Source organism: Hemitrygon akajei, chromosome 22, assembly GCF_048418815.1.
Source record: "Hemitrygon akajei chromosome 22, sHemAka1.3, whole genome shotgun sequence".
NCBI lineage: Eukaryota > Metazoa > Chordata > Chondrichthyes > Myliobatiformes > Dasyatidae > Hemitrygon > Hemitrygon akajei.
Genome location: NC_133145.1, coordinates 41,062,995 through 41,084,083, shown reverse-complemented (window position 1 = coordinate 41,084,083; position 21,089 = coordinate 41,062,995). Strand labels below are relative to the sequence as shown.

Genomic DNA, 21,089 nt, shown 5'->3' with positions numbered 1-21,089 from the left:
GAAGACTGTTTTGCTGAACACCTACGCTCTGTCTGCCAGAGGAAGCAGGATCTCCCAGTGGCCATACATTTTAATTCCACATCCTATTCCCATTCCGATATGTCAATCCATGGTCTCCATTACTGTCGAGATGAAGCCACACTCAGGGTGGAGGAACAACACCTTGTATTCCATCTGGGTAGCCTCCAACCTGATGACATGAACATTGATTTCTCTAACTTCTGTTAATGCCCCTCCTCCCCTTACCCCATCCCTAATTTTTAGTAATTTTTTTCTCTTTCCCTCTCTCAATAACTCCTTGCCTGTTCTCCATCTCCCCCTGGTGCTCCCCTCACACTTTCTTTCTCCCTAGGCCTCCTATCCCGTGATCCATTCCCTTCTCCAGCTGTGTGTTCCTTTTGCCAATCATCTTTCCAGCTCTTAGCTTCATCCCTCCCCCTCCTGTCTTCTATCATTTCGGACCTCCCCCTCCCACTTTCAAATCTCTTACTATCTTTTCTTTAAGTTAGTCCTGACGAAGGGTCTCTGCCCGAAACGTCGACAGTGCTTCTCCTTATAGATGCTGCCTGGCCTGCTGTGTTCCACCAGCATTTTGTGTGTGTTGCTTGAATTTCCAGCATCTGCAGATTTCCTCGTGTTTGAGAAGCAACAATGTCCTCTTTTGGTACAGTACCTTTCTCGGATTCATTTGAAACACGATTTTAAAATACTAACACGTTGTGTACTGTTGTTAATGGGTGTAAGGACTGGAATTGCACTCAAAAGAGCTGTGGTTACTCTTGAGGTTTTGTGAACCACATTAAATTAAATTATTTGCTTTCCAGCTTTGCCTCCGGTTCAGTGAGGTTGGCACCTTACACTATGGATACATTTTGTTAGTTTAATCAATGTTAACGCACAGTCAAATCAGCATTTAAAGATGTAGGTGCTAAATCCCTAATTGGAGCTTTCTAGCGAGAAACAATATTAGGGCGAGCACAAATTGAGAAAATGTTGGCCCACAGACCTCGGTTTCGTAAAAAGCAAATGAACAGCAGATGGTAAAAGCTCAGGATGTCCAGCAGCATCTGTGTTGGGGGGGGGGCGGGGGGCGAACATAGTGTTCCAGGACTTTGAGTGGGGGAGGGAATGGTTGGGTTTAGTTGCAGAGAGAAGGAGAGTGGGGGATGGATTGGACAAATAGAATATCTCTTGACTAATACTGAGTGAGAGAGCACAGGCTATTCTAGGCCGTTGGAGAGTGAGAATACAAATGAACATAGAACACAGAATAGTACAGGCCCTTCGGCCCACAATGTTGTGCCGACCCTTGAACCCTGCCCCATATAACCCCCCCCCCACCTTAAATTCCTCCATATACCTGTCTAGTAGTCTTTTAAATTTCACTAGTATAGAAATGAAGGAACATAGATTTAGGAATGGCTAGATGTGCCAATGGAGAGAGGAAAAAACTGAGCCAGTATCACGGATCAATGATGCCACAGTAATGGCTGGCTCTGATGCAGATAAAGAAATGAAGTTACTGAAGTCGTACAATCAATATTGAGTATTGAAGACTGCAAAGTGCTAGACAGAAAATGAGGTCTTGTTCTTCTGTCTTGGGTTGAGTTTCATTATAATACAAGAAACTAAATAGGCTAGAGTGAAAGTGATTGAGTTCCTAGCCGCATCTTGTGGCAGCCTTGCATTTGTCTTTTTTTTAAAAATGAGGCCGAGTTGCTAGCTTGATGCTCAACCCAGCACGGATGGAAAGCATGCAGTGAACCAGTCGGATTTGAACCCTCAATCACTCGCCTCGAAGTCCAGTGTGGATGCCCTCTACACCATCAGCTGGCTAAAGTCAAAGTGAGATGGAGAAATAAAGTGGTAGTTTAACTTCAGTTGGCTTTTGCAGACTGAATACAGGTGATCTTCAAAGCAATCAACCAAAATGCATCTGTCAACTCCAATTTGGAAGTGATCACATTGTGAGCATCATGCAGTTCACTGGAAAATTTGAAATATCAGTAAATCTTTGCTTTGCCTGGAAGAACTGTTTGGGTACCTGAATTGTGAGAAGGGAAGAGATGATTTTTTTTTTTTTATTTTTTAAAAAGACCAGTATTGCATCACTTTTACTTTAATGGGAAATAGAGTAGTTGGTGGTGATGCAAGAGGACCAGGGTGTTTGGAAGGGAATGATTCTTGTGGAAAAGCTGATCATTGGGTGAAGGGAAGGTGGTAGAAGTTGCAAAGGTTTGATCCATCAAATGTGGAGGCTGGTGGAGTGTGAGGTGAGGACTAAGTGTACTGAACAGGAGGGGTGAGAGCAGATGTGGGAAATGGATCAGGGCCTTGCTGATTATGGGGGCGGGTGGGGAGAGGGTGGAGTGGGATAAGTCACAGCTTAGTGAGAGGTATCTGCGTGGAATATCTCAATCAGAACAAATATGACAGAGGCCGAGTAGCTGAGAATGGACTGGAGTTCTTAGAAATGGGTGGGGGGGGAGGGGAGGAGGTAGGTGGGGAAGAAGTACATTTGAGATGAATGTGTAGTTTGTAATGGGCTTTTGTCATAAGCTTTTGTCCTAGACAGCATCAGAACCAGGAAGCTAAGAGTCTGGTGGGCCACGTTGAGAGCAGGGTGGAAAATGGCAGCAGAAGTAACTTGATTTTAACATGCAGAAGGCAGCACCAATTCAGATGGAAAGGGCACTCAAGTACAGTGGTACTGAAGCAAAAATCTCATTGTTAGGAGTACAGCTGGGGTGAAATGACAAATCTTCTCCCAAGATGCCTGTTGTGTACTTAATATTTCAGTACTATTTGAGTCACCTTGTAAATCTTAAAGACAGCACAGTAGTGTAGAGGTGAGCATAATGCTTTACAGTACAGGTGATCTGGGTTCAATTCCTGCCGCTGCCTGTAAAGACTTTGTACGTTTTCCCCGTGATGGCGTACGCTTCCTCCCACAGTCCAAAGGCATATCGATTGGTAGGTTAATTGGCCTCTGTAAATTGTCCAGTGATTGCTGGGCAGTGTGGCTCAAAGGGCTGAATCTCACAAATAAAAATTAAATATATTCTTTGATTAAGCAATTTCACACTACCACATGATGTGTGTGCACCTTGCTTAAAGTAGACACCAAGTTAGATTCACATTTTGGACTCCTGTGTCTTCATTTGAATTAATTTAATGTTTTGAAGTTACAAAACATAACATTGGCAACAAGGTATTTTTAAAATGAGCCTGAGTTGGCTGCTGACCTATTGCAACACAGCGAGATGTTTAAGTTTTTTAAAAAAAAAAGCGAAGCAAAGAACAGCGAGTTTAAAAAAAAATGCAGTCCAGCACATACAGACAGGTGAGTTTTAAAATTTTTTTTTAAAAAGCAGTGCAGCACATATTCTTCAGAAGGGAATACACGATCAATTTCTTAAAAAAGAAAATGGAAGCATTCATGCGTTCATAAAGAATACCAGGTGATAATCATTTTTAAAAAAAAAGAGCAGAAGTGGATGGCTACATTGGAAAGATTGGTGCATTTGATTCCACATGATTCCAGGTATATTGATCAAATTCAACAGTATTTTGAAGCAAATGAAATGGCCAGTGAGAAGCGAGTACCAATTTTGCTATGTCTATTGGATTTAAAGGCATGCAATTTGCTCTGAACCAAACCATCTGGAATGAGGTTTGCTGATATTGTGAAAGTGATGTGGGAACATTTAGAACCGAGGCCATTGTTGATTGCAGGACGCTTTAGGATTCATAAGCAAAATCAAAAAGCAGGGGAATCCATTTCAGCGTACATAGCTGAATTGAAGAGATTGTCTGGCATTGTCAGTTTGGTAATGGGCTTAATGAGTCATGGAGAGATTGTTTAGTTTGTGGAATCTTAGAAGAAAGCATTAAAAAAGGCTGCTAACTGGAGTACAACTCAGATTTAAAGGAACAGTTGAAATTGCAATCGGGATGAAAGTGAGCGTGAACAAAATTGCAGTGTCCAGACGGAAGCCAGTCTGAACAATTTGTGTTATTGTTATGGCAGGGGCTCAATGCAGGTTTAAGGTTGAAACTTGCAGAAAATGCAGCAATGTAAGACATGTAGAGCATGTCCAGGAAACACAAATAAATGGACTGCACAGGGAAGAGAAAGCTTAAAAAGTCAAGTTGCAGTCTCAAAAAGAGCACTAATCTGCATTCTGTTGATGGAAAATCTGGTAATGATGAGAATGACACAGGACTGAGTAGCCTTGAGACTTACAATGTGAAAACTAATAATAGACAAGTAATATGGCTTGTACCAGAAGTGAATGACAAACTAATTAAAATTAAATTGGATACTGACTCAGCTGTTTCAATCATTCCACAAAATGAGTTTGAGTGGTACTTCAGAGATACTAACCTGAAGCTTGCCGATATCCAACGAAGAACTTGTGCTGGGGAAAAGATAACTCCTGCGGGAATGACATTCGTAACAGTGAAATGCAACAACCAACAAGTCACATTGGGCTTGTATGCAGTAAGAACAGCAGGAGCAGCATTGTGGGAATGTGATTGACTGAGATAACTACAATTTGATTGGAGATCCATCATTTGCATGCAACATCCCCTGCAACGAAGACAGCTGAAAACAAATTAGAAAGTTGCTGGATGATGCCAAAACTGTCTCCATACTGTACACCATGAACCATAGCCTAACAGAAGGCAAACAGGTGTTGGTGCCAATCTCTGCCTCTGGTTGGAAAGCCTAAATGGTCCAAAGAAGGAATCTGCTGCTCAGAGGAACCGTGAAAGTAACAAAAGCGGTTGTCGGACTACAACCGTTTTTGTAGGCAACACATCTGAGAAAGGTTCTGATACGTTTAGCAGGGAGTTACTTGTGAAATGTGTCTTGGTTTTAAACTGGAAGAGTTCAAGGAGCTTCAGGAAAATTGCAAGCATTCTGCTTTTCTAGGTATAAAGAACCAGAATTAGATTGCATGCATTAAGGCACTGTTTCCCAAACTACTTTAGCTCAACACCGCCCCCCACCCCTCAAAGCACCTTCATACTTGCCAACACCCCTTTTAGGCGTAATATACTTTCTGACCCCCCCCCCCCGTGTAAAACCATGTCTACCATATACTAACATGAAAAATATGATTCTGCTTTAAATTTTTATTTCTTTTAAACCTAGCTTACATAGTACCTGTACAGCTGCTTTGATTACAACGTCATCCTTGAAGTTGATGGTTTTCACCAAGAATTGAAATATCTGATTCAAGTTGTGACAGCAAAAGCCTTAAAGTCCCCAAATGTAACAATGTCCAAGAGGTTTGTTTTTTGTGAGTATGTGGTTCAGAGCACTGAAGCCTTTTTCAACAATGTGGGTGGATGGAAAAGCAATGAAGAGCAGCTTGGCTCTTCTCCAAAGACCAGGAAACTTTGTATGACAGCGTAACCACATAGCACAAAAGCCAACATTTTTGAAAAGGATTTTTGCTTCTTAATTATTGTGAATTTTGATCATTTCCTCTTGCAAGCTTTCTTCCTGTTCTTCAACTTTGCAAAGAAATGTGTTAATAACCCAGTCCGGAATTTCCAAATTGTTCAAATCCTTGAATCAATAAAAGCCAACACTGCACTTTTTGCCTGGATTACATTGAAATTCTCATCGTGTAGTTTCATATTTAGAATGTTCATTTTGTCATACAGATTGGCTATGCATGCCATATCTCCATTAGAAATTCAATCTTGTTTCCCAAGCTCTTGTTGACTTTGAGCAATAATTCAACTATAGTGCTTTTTTTAAAAAAAGCAAAGAAATATTTTAAGCAGCAGCCTTTTGACAGCCAATGCACTTCAGTGTGAAGAAGCAAATGTTTAAGTTCATCATCTTGACATAACTGGTGAAATATTCTATTTAATACATGAACCTTAATTTTGTTGATAGCAGATATTACAGGTGTCTGCTTGAAAACAGTTGCTGGCTGAGGTTTTTGGCCGTGAGATGTTGAAGGTGAATTACACAATGGATTGAACTAGCATGATGACCTGTTGTATGTGGTGCTCCATCTGTTGCACAAGAAATCATGATCCTAATTGGAATACTTTCATCCTCAATATACAATTTGAGTTCGTTGTAAATTGATTCTCTGATTTTTTTTTTTACTAAATAGAATCTCTTCATAAAGTATACAAATGCCATTAACAATGACTCATTGTCTTGCACAGTTGACTCATCCAGGTGTATCCCAAATTGTTTTTTATAGCTCTATGCATAATTGATACTCAATGTATTCACTCATTTCTTCAATATGACAAGCTATAGAGCTGTTATTCATAATTGATTTTTTAAAATACCAGTATCCATTTTGAGAATAGTGGTGAGCACTTCTGATACAGCAACATTATCAATCTTTCACCAATTGTTTCAGACTTTCCACACTTTGCTATAACCTTGAAAATGTTATAAGAAGCAATGAGACCAGTATCAGATCATTTTTTAGTTTTCTTGGCAAATGTTTCAAGTGTGCAACACTTTTCAAATGTTTCTTTCGTCTTCTGCAACTGAGTAATATACTAAGTAGGCTTTTCAGGGTGTCTTTCACGGAAGTGTTTCTGTAATAATGGTTTCATGGCTTCATTAGACAGTACAGTATTATAAAAGATGTTGCTGATCTGACAGGAACAGAATAAAAACATACCAGGTATGTAACATTATATTGACGCACTTTCTGTGGTTTCTGGTTCTTAGCTGGATTAGAATTCAAGGCTTCACCGCCTTTGGACTCGTAGAGATTGCACCTTACATATTTATCCATCATTAACGGGGTTAAATTAAAATCAAAAATTAACACAAACTGGGAACGCTCATCGGATATCGACGACCACAGTGTGTTAACATGGACCGATGGCTCTATTTTACTATTTGGTTCCGGCCAGCGCTGTATCATTGCGTGACCTATTTTCTGTAAAGAAAGTTGAAGGTGTACTTAACATCTGTTAAATTGCATGAACTCATTCCACACCACGGGTTAAGGGGAACTGGTTGCTAACGTATTCATCCCCAATGTCTGTTTGGTTGGATGAGATTGCTGAGTTTCAGACATGTTGTGATGGTGATTGCTCACCGCCTGCAGAGTTATGGCTCTTTCTGTGTTCCAGTGCCTTTTTTTTTCTGGAAGTGCCTGTCCTACTAACGGTTGGTGATGCCACTTGCCAAGCTGCCCCCTGCCCCCCCCCCCCATGACTTCTATTTCCCCTAACACCCTCTTAGGACAGGTAATTGCCCTCCGTTGGGAATCACTGCACTACAGTTATTGCATGAACTTCAAGTGGGAGACAAAAAGCTGCTTGTAGAAGTAGATGCAAAGACCAAAGCCCAGCTGGATGAATGGAAGGCCAAAAAGTAAGTAGTCTATGGAGATGCAAAAACAGGATTTCTCAGATGATATTGTGGATGTGGAAACCAAGAGGAGAGCAATGTAAGGATTAGTAAGGGAATACGCTGAAGTAAATGCACAAACTAGAAAAAGAAAATAGGAAGGAGAGGAAAGGTGTTCAGACCTGACACAAAACATAACAATGCCCTCTTACCAAACCCACTAGACATTGCTCTGGCCCAGCAGAGGAAAGCCTGCAAGGCCCGTCTTGAAATATGAAAGTTGAATAGAAATGAAATGGCTTTGACATTGAGGGACTGTGTCTGCAAAAGTGCAATACACACAAAATGCTGGAGGAACTCAGTGGGTCAGGCAACATCTATGGAGGGAAATAGAGAGTGGATGTTTCAGGCTGAGGCCCTTTATCAGGACTGGAGAGGAAGGGGCTTAAGCCAGAATAAGATGGTGGAAGGGGAAAGCGTACAGGCTGGGAGGTGATGAATTAAACTAGGTGAGATTGGGGCAGGGGAGGGAAATGAAGGAAGAAGTTGGAAGGGGATAGGGCTGGAGGAGGAGAAATCTAATAGAGGACAAATGGACCATGGAGTAAAGGAAAGACGTTGAACCAGAAGAATGTATTGGGCTGGTGAGGAAAAGTGGTGAGAGGCTAACCGGAATGGAATGGGGGGGGGGGGGGGAGAAATTACTGGAAGTTAGGGAAATCGATAGTCATGTCCATAGGGCCAGAGGCTACCCAAATAAAAAAACAAGGTGCTGATCTTAAAACAAAGTTAGTTAAGGTAAATAGGGTGGGGTAAAATAGATTAAAAGTTAAGATTGTACTAGAGAACAAATTAAATTCTCAAGAAGATATTTCTGAGTGAAAAATCTTAAGACTCTGAGAATATTTATCCATTCATAGTTGACGGGAGAAATGTTGAGTACCCTTTATCTGAAATGCTCGGGGCCAGAACTGTTTCAGGTTTTGGATTTTTACAAAATTTGGAATGCGCGATGGCATGTGATCACCATAATTTCTGACTCTGCACTTAAATGCTACTGGCAAGCTGTCTTTGTCTTGGACTTGTTTGTCACACACGTACTTAATAATGAAAATTATTACATACCATTAATATAATATGTGTAGGCCAACGAAAGCAGCATAGCAGCATTGGGGGAATCCCTGAATTAGCTGAACAATGACAAACAACAGTACGCTTTCACTCTCCGCCTACGCTGTAACTTTTCTTACATTTTTGTAACCAGCCTGCTGAATATTCACAATTACCTTTAATTTTCAGTTCACTGTGATAGATTTTTGCTTCTTTCATGATCAGCATACCATTAAGTGGCAGATGTTTGCTCCAATGCCTAGAAATCCATTCTTTTGATACATGATTAATTTCATCTTTTCATTATATGCAGTGTTTTTCTATTTGTCATTAACTTCTGCTCATTTTATGTGAGGTCACTTCTCAGAACTGTATGCGATGCACAAAGACTTGCACATCAGCTGGGAATTTTCAATTTGTGACGTCAGAACAAAAAAAAAAATCCAGATTTTTGGAGGTTTTTGGATTTTGGAATATTGGTTAAGAGCCCTGAATCAATGTCCATTCTGCCATCCATCTTCTGAAGAGAAAAAGCTATTCCTGAATTGCTGAGTGTGTGCATTCAGATTTCTCTACCTCTATCCTGATGGTAATAATGAGAAGAGGCCATCTCCTGGGTGGTGGGAGTCCTTCATGATGGACACCGCTTTTTTGGGGCACTACTCCTTGATGTCTTGGATAGTACAGTGGTTTATGGTTTTTTTTTAAAGATGTACGGTAGGTTAACTTGAATATATCTACCTAATGATGTACCATTCAAATGGGAAAAATACTTTAACACTTTTTTGTTGCTTTTCAGATTTCCTGAACAAACAAGTGGTACTCCTTCTCAGAGGTGATCTGGTTGCCTGCATCGACTGGTGTTTTTGCATTTCTGAGCTACTTTGAGGTAGGAGAGTCTTGGGAATTGCTCTACCATAGATCTTGAGAAGAGATGTATCTTCCATTCTTTACTTTCTCCAGATAATCTCTAGAGATTTGAGTCATCACCATGTGAGAAATGGATTTGAATGCTGTTTGTGCCTCCCACCTTTTCTCAATTGAGTATCTCAGCCTAACCGCACTTTTTCCTTTCAGTTTGTATTTGTCTAGCCTTCCCTTAAATTATCAGCCAGCCCTGATGAAGGGTCTTGTCCCAAAACAGTTGGGTGCCCATTTCCCTTTACAGGTGATGCCCAACCTGCTGAGTTTCTCCAGGTGCTTTGTGCATTGCTGCAGACTTCCAGCATCTGCGGCCTCGTGTCTCCCCTTTAATATATCTGAGCAATTTGTTTATCTCACTTCCTTTGGAAGCAAGTTCCCAAGAGCGGTGAGAATGTAAATAGAGGTTTCTTCAGAATTTGCTATTGCATTCTTTTGTGACTTGTATTTTACTGATGTGCTGTAGAAATGTTTTACTACAAATAGAATCCTTTCAAGTTCACTTTTTCAAAAAACCACATTATAAAGATCACTTGGATTACACTGCAGAGACTACTTTCTGTACTTTCCTGATGTATGGTGTCACAATCTGGTATCTTTCTGTAAGATCTATCTTTATGGAATGCATTGTATTGTCTAACCAAAGATTAATATAGGTTTAGTGTAATCTCCCTACTTCTCATTTTTAATCCCTCCTAAAAATGAACCTGTGATACTTGTTTGCTTTTTTGTACTGGACCTTGCTAATTTGTATCATGGACTGTGACATGGCTTTGTTTTGTGTTGTGTGCTGTGCTATGTTTCTTGATTCAAAAATTACTTGTCTGGGTTGAAACTTTTAAGCGACTGCCTTGTGTGTTCATTGCTTAATCAATAATATGAATTGGTGATAAGATGTACATCTTTAACATTAAAATGCTAACTTCATAGAAGTGAGTTTGACCCAAAATAATTGTGAATTCAATGGATGCAAATTCTTGATGCAAATTCTTAGCCATGTTTAGGTGTTAAAAAAAATTTAACTTGTAAAAAAAATTCCCAAGTTACTTTAGGAAACTTCTTGATACAATTATTCAAATGAGCTTGAAACTGTGTGACTACTGAATCCATTGCATTTCCCTTTCGCGGGCAGGCCTGTGAGATTTTAGTGTGAGTTTTGGAGATGAAGGCAACAGTAAAATGGATAGATTTCCCATAAAACAATGTGATTGCTGAGAGGACATGGATGCCTGTAGACCATTTATATTATTAGTGAAGTCCATGCTTTGGTTTTGTATTATTTCAGAGATTATGACAGGAAATTGCTTAACAAAGTTAAATTATTAGTGCTTACTGACATTACAAATTAAAATTGACAAATTTCTTGGCATTCATTCCATACGTGGTTAATCGTGCAAATGCCACCAGTTTCACCTTACTTCACAGGCTTTGCTGTTGCAATTTTCGCTTTTTTTGCTGTCTACAATGAATCAGTGATTTCATGCGTTTGGTATTAATCTGGATGTAAGAACCAATCAAAATTTTCAGTCACCTTGGGAAACATAGTAATCAAGTTATTTTTCTGTTGATGCATAAAATCTGAATTATTTGCGCAACCTGAAAATTATTTTGTTTAGTATGATCTTCAATTTGTTATTTAATTTGGGTTATGCTTAAAGTATTTTATCATTTTTGAATATTTAAATTTATAGCTGAATCCCATGTTTATCCTGATTTTTCGTTTCTACATAAAACAATAGTTATTAAAATGCTTTTTTTTCCCTCTTGCTTGTTTGCTCTTTATGCAGATTTATCAATCTAATTGAATCTACTTGGTCTTCATGTGCAGATTTCTTTGAGGCAGATCTGCACCATTCATTATGAATAATGCACATCCGCCATAAAGAAATCTGCAGTTAGACGGTCATGGTCTTGGCCTGTGATGATTAATGATATGTAAACTTAAGATGTGAAGCTAAAAAAGGTTGTCTTGCATCTTTCACCTTCGGTATCATAATGCAGTGTCAGAACGCCATTGTTGCATCTCTGGCTTTTGTTTGATTTCAATCTAAACTGGTATGGCAGTATTCTGTGATTTGAGTAAAAAGGTTAGCCCATTAAAAGCTCAAGTCCTTTTTGAATAGACTTTTTGTTTTTAAACAAAAAATGCAATATACTGCTTTCTCCCATGCACGTGAATTATCATGAATTATTCTCAACATAAATATTCATTTTTAATTGATGTATTTTGGTGCTAATTGCTTTATGCTGCAATTTAATAGGTTACAGGTTTATTTAAATGGAATCATCATTAACCTGGGATTATTTGGTGTCAAGTTAATGATAGTTCGCATTAAAATAAAAATTTCTGCTGTTACCTCTAAAAATGCCCTACAGCACTCTACTGCATGGATGAAATATTTGCATAAATTAATTACCCCGAGTTTAGTAAGGCACTTTTCTGGTGTTTGTTTCTTCATTGTGTGCTGTGTTGTATGATATAGGCGATGATGGTCTTTTCATGACTGATTGTTCTTGGCAAATTTTTCACCAGAAGTGGCTTCTTCTGCTAGTGTCTTTACAAGACAGGTGACCCCAGCCATTATCAATGCTCTTCAGAGATCTTGTTGGCCTGGTGTCGGTGGTCACATAGCCAAGACTTGATAAACACCAGCTGTCCACATGACCATCTACCACCTGCTGACAAGGCTTCATGTGACCCCGATTTGGGGTGGGGGGGGGGAGCTAAGCAGGTGATAGACCTTGCCCAAGGGTGACCTGCAGGCTAGTGGAGAAAAGGAGTGCCTTGCAGCTCCTTTGCTAGCGAGGCCTCCCCCATCTGGCCACTCATTTTAGGGTGTAGATTCTATATGAATGCTTGTATGCAATTGGTAATCAATTTGAAAGCAGTGAAGTATTTGAAACTACATTGCCAAACTGATTAATATTTTAACCTATATTTGGGTTGTTCAGTTATTGCTCTGACAATGAGGTCACACAAATGTCCTTGAGCCCTGCCAAGCCTTGAGAGTTAGAATGTCACTGGAAAGGTTAAATATTTCAAACAAGTTGGTTGCTGTTTCATCTAGTGCTTACAATCTATCTTGGGTTGGATGTAATGTTATCATGCTTTCAAATCCCTGGAGAAATGCCCCATTTGCTGCTTTTTAATTTTTAAAGGCAGTGATCTTGTAACTACTGTTGTAAGAGCCAAAGATTATAATAGAATGGGCTTGGTTCAATTCAATTCCTTCCTTTTTTTTAAATGACAGGAAAACTTTGTCATCAGAATTCATAGCACTTACAAAATTCAAAATAATAAAACTATTGGAACTTTGCAATAAAACTGAAGGTTAACAAATGTGACTTGGTGAATGAAAGGGGTTGACTTTTCTGGAGAAGTGAGACCTGACGTTAAGCAAGCATTCTTTTAAAATTGCTGAATAGTCTATTCTGAATTACCAGTGTGCTTTTAAGCTGCAGAAAACTTATCTGAAATATTTTGGAATGAAGCTTGCGAAATCACACTGCTAAAACTGCTTAAGGTATTTGTACTATCCTGTCATCTTTCAGATTAGTTTCTCCTGCAGCTACAAATTAATTGAGACAGCATCTCAAATCTTGTTAGCTATCTGGATTAGAGAGTGCTGTTCTCATATAGCTATAGGGATTAGTTGAAATATCAAACAAACAACTGAGGCTACAGTTAGGCTGCAATGATTCAACTTCTAATTACCTCTGTTCATGTTTTTTTTTAAACCCACTTTTGTGGGCTTCAAGATCTGTTGCTGAGATCAAACCATTCATTGGCTTCAAGCAGATTTGGTCATTTTTTTTCCCCCTGAAGGCAAGTTGTTCATGTATATTTAATAGTGTGTTAAGTTATTGCAATAGGAAACTGAGCTGGTGAAATTGCTTGTTGATTTTGAAAATTTCTAGTGTACTTTTTAAAGAGCACACGTTATTAATGAGCATAGATGGAGTAGATTTTTGATCCTGAAAAAACTGTAGTTTGGGAAGGTTCCTAAACCAATATTAGAGTATTTGATGTGATAATTGCTATCAGTTTTGTCTCCTAACTATGCAGATTTGGTTTTTAGAATCAATAGTTAATTCTAATTGATGCTTTTTTTATTGGAACTTTTTTGATAGTTATAAAGGTGATGTGTTGTTTGAATTCCCTCCAAAAAAAAAAGGGTGAGGTTCTGTACTGAACCATAACTTTTTAAATCTATTTGGGGAGTATTGACACGGAAGAGTTGAATCCATCAGCATGTTCTGTTTACACTTGTATCCACTTGATATTTCTAACATTACATATTGCTTCAAGGAATGTTCGTTGAAATGGGAATGTGTGTTTCTGGTCTTGGCCAGGTTGCCAATGATGGTACACAGGAATATTTGACAAACAAATTGTCTGATTTATTGTATTTACATCCTACCCAAGGAGTGAGAGAAATAAAACCTTTGGAATTTTTCTGCCCACTTCCATCTCCAGAATCAGAATCAGGTTTATTATCACCGGCATGTGACGTGAACTTTGTTAACTTAGCAGCAGAAGTATAAAGCAATACATAATAAAAACACAAAATATAATAATAAACTAAATCAATTACGGTATGCATGTATTAAAAATTATGCAAAAACCAGAAATACTACACATTTTAAAAAGTTTTTTTTCTGGCTCTCCTCCATTATGTCTTGTTTAAGCTTGGAGAAAATTAGAAGTCGGATGTTTGATATATCTTTCAAATTTGAGCAAACCTGGCGATCTTTTATTCAATATTTTCATATGATTTAATTTTTTTTTTCTTTTCTATTTTTAGGTAACTTTTTTCTTTTTTTCTTCTCCCTCCGTGAAGTTTCAGATTTGACTAGAAGAATATTGTTGTTTGGGGTTTTTTTTTGTAATTTTATCCTCAAATGGACTGCCCAGTCCCTTTTTTTGTTTTAGATTAGTTTAATGTGTTTTTTTCCTTCCTAAAAATAGAAAATTTCCAGTCTTTTTTGTATGAATTGTCAAGGAGAGTTGTGTTCTCTGTTTATATATACTAGTCTATTATTATACATGACTTTGACAGTGTATATCCTTTGTACATTTATTGTACTATGTATCTGATATAACTTCTCCTGATTTGTATCTATTCATATTTTTTTAATCAATAAAAAAAGATTGAAAATGGGGGAAAAAAGTGAGGTAGTGTCCAAGGGTTCAATATCCATTTGGGAATCGGATGGCAGAGGGGAAGAAGCTGTTCCTGAATCGCTGTGTGTGTGCCTTCAGGCCTCTGTACCTCCTACCTGATGGCAACAGTGAGAAAAGGTTATGTGCTGGGTGCTGGAGGTCCTTAATAATGGACGCTGCCCTTCTGAGCCATTGCTCCTTGAAGATGTCCTGGGTACTTTGTAGGCTAGTACCCAAGATGGAGCCGACTAAACCTATGACCCTCTGCAGCTACCTTTGGTCCTGTGCAGTAGCCTCCCATACCAGACAGTGATGCAGCTTGTCAGAATGCTCTCCACAGCACAACTATAGAAGTTTTTGAGCATATTTGTTGACATACCAAATCTCTTCAAGCTCCTAGTGAAGTATAACTGCTGTCCTGCCTTCTTTATAACTGCATTGATATGTTGGGACCAGCTTAGATCCTCAGAGATCTTGACACCCAGAACTTGAAACTGCTCACTCTCTCCACTTCTGATCCCTCTGAGGATTAATATGTATTCCTTCGTCTTACCCTTCCAGAAGTCCACAATCAGCTATTTCGTCTTACTGACGTTGCTGTGACACCACTCCACTAGTTGGCATATCTCACTCCTGTATGCCCTCTTGTCACCACCTGAGATTCTACCAACAATGGTTGTATCATCAGCAAATATATAGATGGTATTTGAGCTATGCCTAGCCACACAGTCATGTGTATATAGAGAGTACAGCTGTGGGCTAAACACACTGAGGTGCACCAGTGTTGATCATCAGTGAGGAGGAGATGTACCAATCTGCACAGATTGTGGTCTTCTGGTTAGGGAGTCAAGGATCCAGTTCCAGAAGGAGGTACAGAGGCCCAGGTTCTGCAACTTCTCAATCAGGATGGTGGGACTGATGTTGACATTGAAATTAAAGATGTGCGTATTGGAAATAGCTGTTTCAGCAGCATCTAATATGAAATGAGTTGGAATATTTGTTAAAATCGAACAGAGGAGAATGAAGCTGTGGATACAGAGATGAGGCATAACTCCAATATTTTCATTCACTGAAACTGAGGCCACAGTATGATGAAAGCTTCTGAAATATAATGCTCATTCTTCAACATTTTCAAGTCTAAAGTAGCAAAGCATCAAATTTCAATGGGGTTGGTGGACCTTCTTGTTAAGACAGGTTTGCAAGTCATTATTTTAAAGGCTGTAAAGAATTTACAGTCATGCTTTGGGCCTCTTCAGACACGTGTATGTTGGAGAACTTTATCTTGGGCTAAAATGGCCTTGAGAGCAATGGTAGTGGCAAACCATTGAAGCAAAGGATGTCTACTGCGCTTTTGAAGTCTGACCCATTTTGAAGTTGTTCTGTGACAGTGCTTTGTATGACAGGTTTGGCACACAAATGTACCATTGTATCATTTGGAAAAAAATAGTACCTACTCTTTTTAAAAGTCTACATTAATGTAGAATTAACCTACACTAACATGAAAACCTGCAGATGCTGGAAATCCAAAGCAACACACACAAAATGCTGAAGGCACTCGGCTGTCAGGCAGCATCTGTGGAAAAAAGTAAACAGTGGACGGTTTGGGCCAAGACTCTTTTTCAGGATGTCTCACCTGAAACATCGACTGTTTGCTCTTTTCCATTGTTGTTGCCTAACCTGCCAAGTTACTTCAGCACTTTTTGCATATCGTTTAACATGTACTACATATTTATGAAAAAAAATATTGACTGAAGTTTGGGTTCTGCTTTGTTGGTTAAAGCTTTTTTATCACAGGAATGACTATATAGCTGGAAAAACTGTTGGTCCAGTTAATGGGAATTTCAAAATCAATATTGTTTATTTTTGTCACATAACATCATCATGTCCAGTATTTAACATGCCCAAGTTGTTATCCTGAGCAAAACTCATTAAAGCACCCTGTAATAAGACCATAAGACATGAGAGCAGAATTAGGCCATCTGGCCCAACGTGTCTGCTCCACCATTCAATTATGGCTGATTTTTTTTTAAACCTCCTCCTCAACCCTGGTTCCTGACCTTCTCCCTGCAACCTTTGATGCCAAATTCAATCAAGAACCTAACAATCTTTTCCAACGACCTGGCCTCACCAGCTGCATGTGGCAACAAGTTCTTCAACTCACCACCCTTTGGCTAAAGAAATTTCTCTGCATCTCTGTTTTGAAAGGGCGCCCCCTCTATCCTGAAGCTGTTCCCTCTTGTCCTAGACTCTCCCACCATGGGAAACATCCTTTCCACATCTATTCTGTCTAGGCCTTTCAACATTTGGGAGTTTTCAATGAGATTTCCCCCCCACCCATCCTTCTGAATTCCAGTGAGTACAGACCCAGGGCCATCAACGTTCCTTGTATGATAACCCCATCATTCCTGTAATCATCCTTGTGAACCTCTGGACCCTCTCCATTGCCAGTATATCTTGTCTAAGATGAGGAGCCCAAAACTGTACACCATACTCAAGGTGAGGCCTCACCAGTGCCTTATAAAGCCTCAGCATCACACCCTTGCTCTTGTATTCTAGACCTCTTGAAATAAATGCTAATATGGGATTTGCCTTCTTCACCACTGACTCAACTTGTAAGTTAACCTTTAGGGTGTTCTGCACAAGGACTCCCAGGTCCCTCTGCATCTCATGTTCCTGGATTTTCTCTCCATTTAGAAAATAGTCTGCACATTTATTTCTACTACCAAAGTGCATGACCATGCATTTTCCAACATTGTATATCATTTGCCACTTTCTTGCCCATTCTCCTAATTTGTCTAAGTCCTTCTTCATCCTACCTGTTTCCTCAACACTACCTGCCCCTCCACCAATCTAAGTATCGTCTGCCAACTTGGCTATAAAGCCATCTATTCCGTCATCTAAATCATTTATATACAGCATAAAAAGAAGTGGTCCCAACACTGACCCTTGCGGAACACCACTAGTCACTGGCATACAACCAGAAAAGGATCCTTTTATTTCCACTTGCTGTCTCTTGCCAATCAGCCAGTGCTCTAACCATTGTTAGTAACTTTCCTGTAATACCATGGGCTCTTAACTTTGTAAGCAGCCTGTTGCATGGCACCTTGTCTAAGGCCTTCTGAAAGTCCAAATATACAACATCCACTGCATCCCCTTTATCTATCCTACTTGTAATCTCCTCAAAGAATTCCAACAGGGTTGTCAGGCAGGATTTTCCCAGAAGGAAACCATGCTGACTTTGTACTGTCTTGTCCTGTGTCACCAAGTATTCCATCACTGCATCCTTAACAATTGACTCTAACATTTTCCCAATGACCGAGGTCAGGATAAGTGGTCTATAATTTCCTTTCTGCTGCCTTACTCCTTTCTTAAAGAGTGGAGTGACATTTGCAATTTTCTAGTCCTCTGGCACTAGTCCAATGATTTTTGAAGGATCATTTCTAATGCCACCACAATCTCTAACACTACCTCTTTAAGAACCCTAGGGTGCAGTTCATTTAGTCTGGGTGACTTGTGGACCATTAGATTTTTTTTTTAGCTTTTCGAGCACCCTCTCTCTTATAATAGTAACTGTACCCATAATTTGGCAATGATTTTACTTTCCAACTTGGGGACATAATGAATGTTATCTTAATTCTAAATAATTCAGTTACACTGTTTTATTAAGTAAATATTGGGTTTGCTGTGATGGCTTAGTGAGTAATGTGCTTGAGTGCATTGCTGAAGACTCGCTGCATTCCTTGATTTTTCAGGTAACCAAACTTCAATTTAAATATTATTCAAAAGGGCTGCAAGATCTTATTCTTGACGGACAAGAGCTTGCTCTTTTTTTTAAACAAGTTATCAGTAACTGTGCTTGGGGACTAGAGACATCATCCCAAAATAGATCTGACCTCTTGCTGTTATGCATAAGAATTCCACCTCTGGCACTTCAGAGGACAGTGTAGTGACAAAAATCACTCCACAAAGCATATACACACCAAGGTAACTGAATTACTGTACAAACTAATGCATTGCCCCCCCCCCCCCCCCCCCATTTTGTGGTTAGCTTCATTAGAGCTATTTGTCTGCTGTTATTTTTGCTGCTTAAGATACGGTGAGATGCGTCTACTCCACAACCACCATTGATTCCATGACTTGCTCTCTTGAGAGGAGAATGATTTAAAGCCACATACCATTCTATTCCTGTAGAGTTCAGAATTAATGACACAAAACTAATGGCCCAAACCTACTTTTTGTTATTGCTTGGTTTCCTAACAAATGTATGCAAATAATAGCACTTGTATAGGGGGAAGATTTAGAATGGGGGGAAAAAATGTTTTACATGCATTCTAACATTGCCCTTCCTTTTAGAAGTTAGACAAGTGAAGAAAATGAAGAAATTCTACTGATGTCCTAAACTACAAAATCTAAATTCTTAGCTGTTACTACTTAATTAAAAGATACCTAATCCATTTTGATCACCATATTTTAACAGTTCAGTTAAATTGAAATTGTTGATGTAGAACCATAGAACATTACAGCATTTTAATTTTTTTAAAAAAGAAATGATCACTCTGGTTTTATTTCAAAGAGCTGTCAGTCACAATTAGCATAAGCTGCCCCCAGTGATTAACTGTGTCATACCCTTTAGTTATCTAGGCAAAAATAATTATCTAAAGTCATCAAAACAAAGACTGAATAATGAGATGAGGACATTTTTAAAAGTTTGTTCTTTATCCAATATTCTGTGCTGTCTGTGAAGAGTTTGCATGTTCTCCCCATGACTACATGGTTTTCCTCTGGGTGTTCTGACTGCCTTCCACTGTCCAAAGACCTACTGGTTGGTAGGTTAATTAGTCATTGTAAGTTCTCCTGTGGTTAGGCTAGGGTTAAATTGGGATTGCTAGGCAGCATGGCACGAAGGGCCCAACGGGCCTATTACGTGCTGTAGCTCAATAAATAAATCTCTTGAAGCAAACGGAGTTGTGGTCTCTCTGATGATAAAGCAAGATCTTTGTAAACTAAAATATCCTTTAATTTGGGATGACCATTAATATTTGTTTTCTAGAACCAAAATTGACAAGTTGATTTCTAGAACCAAAATTGGAGAAAAATGTTCCCAATTGTTAAGCCCAACAACTTGCACAAAATGGTGGAGGACCTCAGCAGGCCAGGCAGCATCGATGGAAAAGAGTACAGTCGAAGATTTAGGTCAAGACCCTTCCTCAGGATGAGAATATATGATTATTGTTATCAGTTGGCATACAGGCAGTGAAGAAAGGTAACATACATGAACATGAAATTTGTTCTAAAGTGCAGACTTAGAAGAGTTTGCACTCAGCTCTGAATGCAATGGTAAAATTCGAGTTAAATTGGTTAGAGCTTTATGAGAAAGAGTATACATGGACCAGGATATGTAATGTAATGCTAACAGAACTTCAAAGTGAGCATTTGGCATTTTAAAAATTTCATTTTATGTTCACATTTCTATTAATTAAGGCAAGTGAGTACATATGTAAAATGTGTACATTTGAAAGTCTTTCTGGAGGGAGACAGAATGATTTGTCTCAACTGATGGGAGATCAACAAACTCAGAAGGTAGTTTTCCAAGCTTATGTTCTGGGCAGGAGTCTGCAAGAACAGATGGAAATTCTATACAGTAATTTGTAGAAGTCCTAGTCTGAGCATTTGAATTAAGTGGAGAATGTATCATATTTTCTTTTTAAAAAGGAACCAGAGCTCCACTTTGGTTAAATTTGAGTGTGTGCAGAAGTGCCAATCAGTACCAGTGTTCTTGCTACAATACGTTTATAACCAGAGTACTTTTCAACTACCCAGCATTACACATCTTGACTAATAATCTTTTCATGAACTCAGTCTATTTTAGTGTTGTGGATTCAATGCATTGGCCAATAGATCCTGTATCATTTATTGATTTTTTTTTTTAATACATATGCTTTCACCAACTTTTGTTTTGTAGATCTTGTCCTAAACCATGGGTGTGGTCGTGGTAGATGATAAAAAGCAAGAAGTTACAGCCCCCGATGGAGGCTGGGGTTGGGCGATTCTCATTGGATGTTTTGTCATCACTGGATTCTCTTATGCCTTTCCTAAAGCTGTTAGTGTTTTCTTCAAGGAATTAATCAAGGAGTTCCATGTTGGGTACAGTGATACTGCTTGGATCTCTTCCATTGTTCTTGCCATGTTGTATGGAACAGGTAAGCATTTAAATTGAATTGACTTTATTTCTTGCATCCTTCACATACATGAGGAGTAAAAATCTTTACTAAATGTGTCTAAATGTGCAATTTATAGTAACTTGTAATAAATAGTATGTACAACAGGGAAGTCAATATAGCATAGAAATACAATTGTATCAATTATAGGGGAGAGGTTGGCCAGGATGAATCTTTGTTCCTAAGAACATAAGAGAATGAGGGGTGACTGTATAAACATATTTAACATTGAGAGGCATAGATAGGTGGATTTTTTTTCCAGGGTAGGGAGTCCAAAACTAGTGGGCAAAGATTTGGCGTGAGAGGGGAAAGAATTTAGAGACCT

At 39.0% G+C, this 21,089-nt stretch overlaps 1 protein-coding gene across 1 annotated transcript in view; it reads left to right on the top strand.

Moving 5' to 3' along the window:
* LOC140714654 (monocarboxylate transporter 4-like) overlaps window positions 1-21,089 on the top strand; it is a 46,154-nt gene that overhangs the window by 6,983 nt on the left and 18,082 nt on the right. Inside the window, exons 2-3 of the mRNA XM_073026078.1 lie at window positions 9,261-9,350; window positions 20,509-20,746. Of these exons, the coding sequence (XP_072882179.1) occupies window positions 20,524-20,746 (223 nt within the window). The 5' untranslated portion in view covers window positions 9,261-9,350; window positions 20,509-20,523. The remainder of the gene's footprint in view (window positions 1-9,260; window positions 9,351-20,508; window positions 20,747-21,089) is intronic.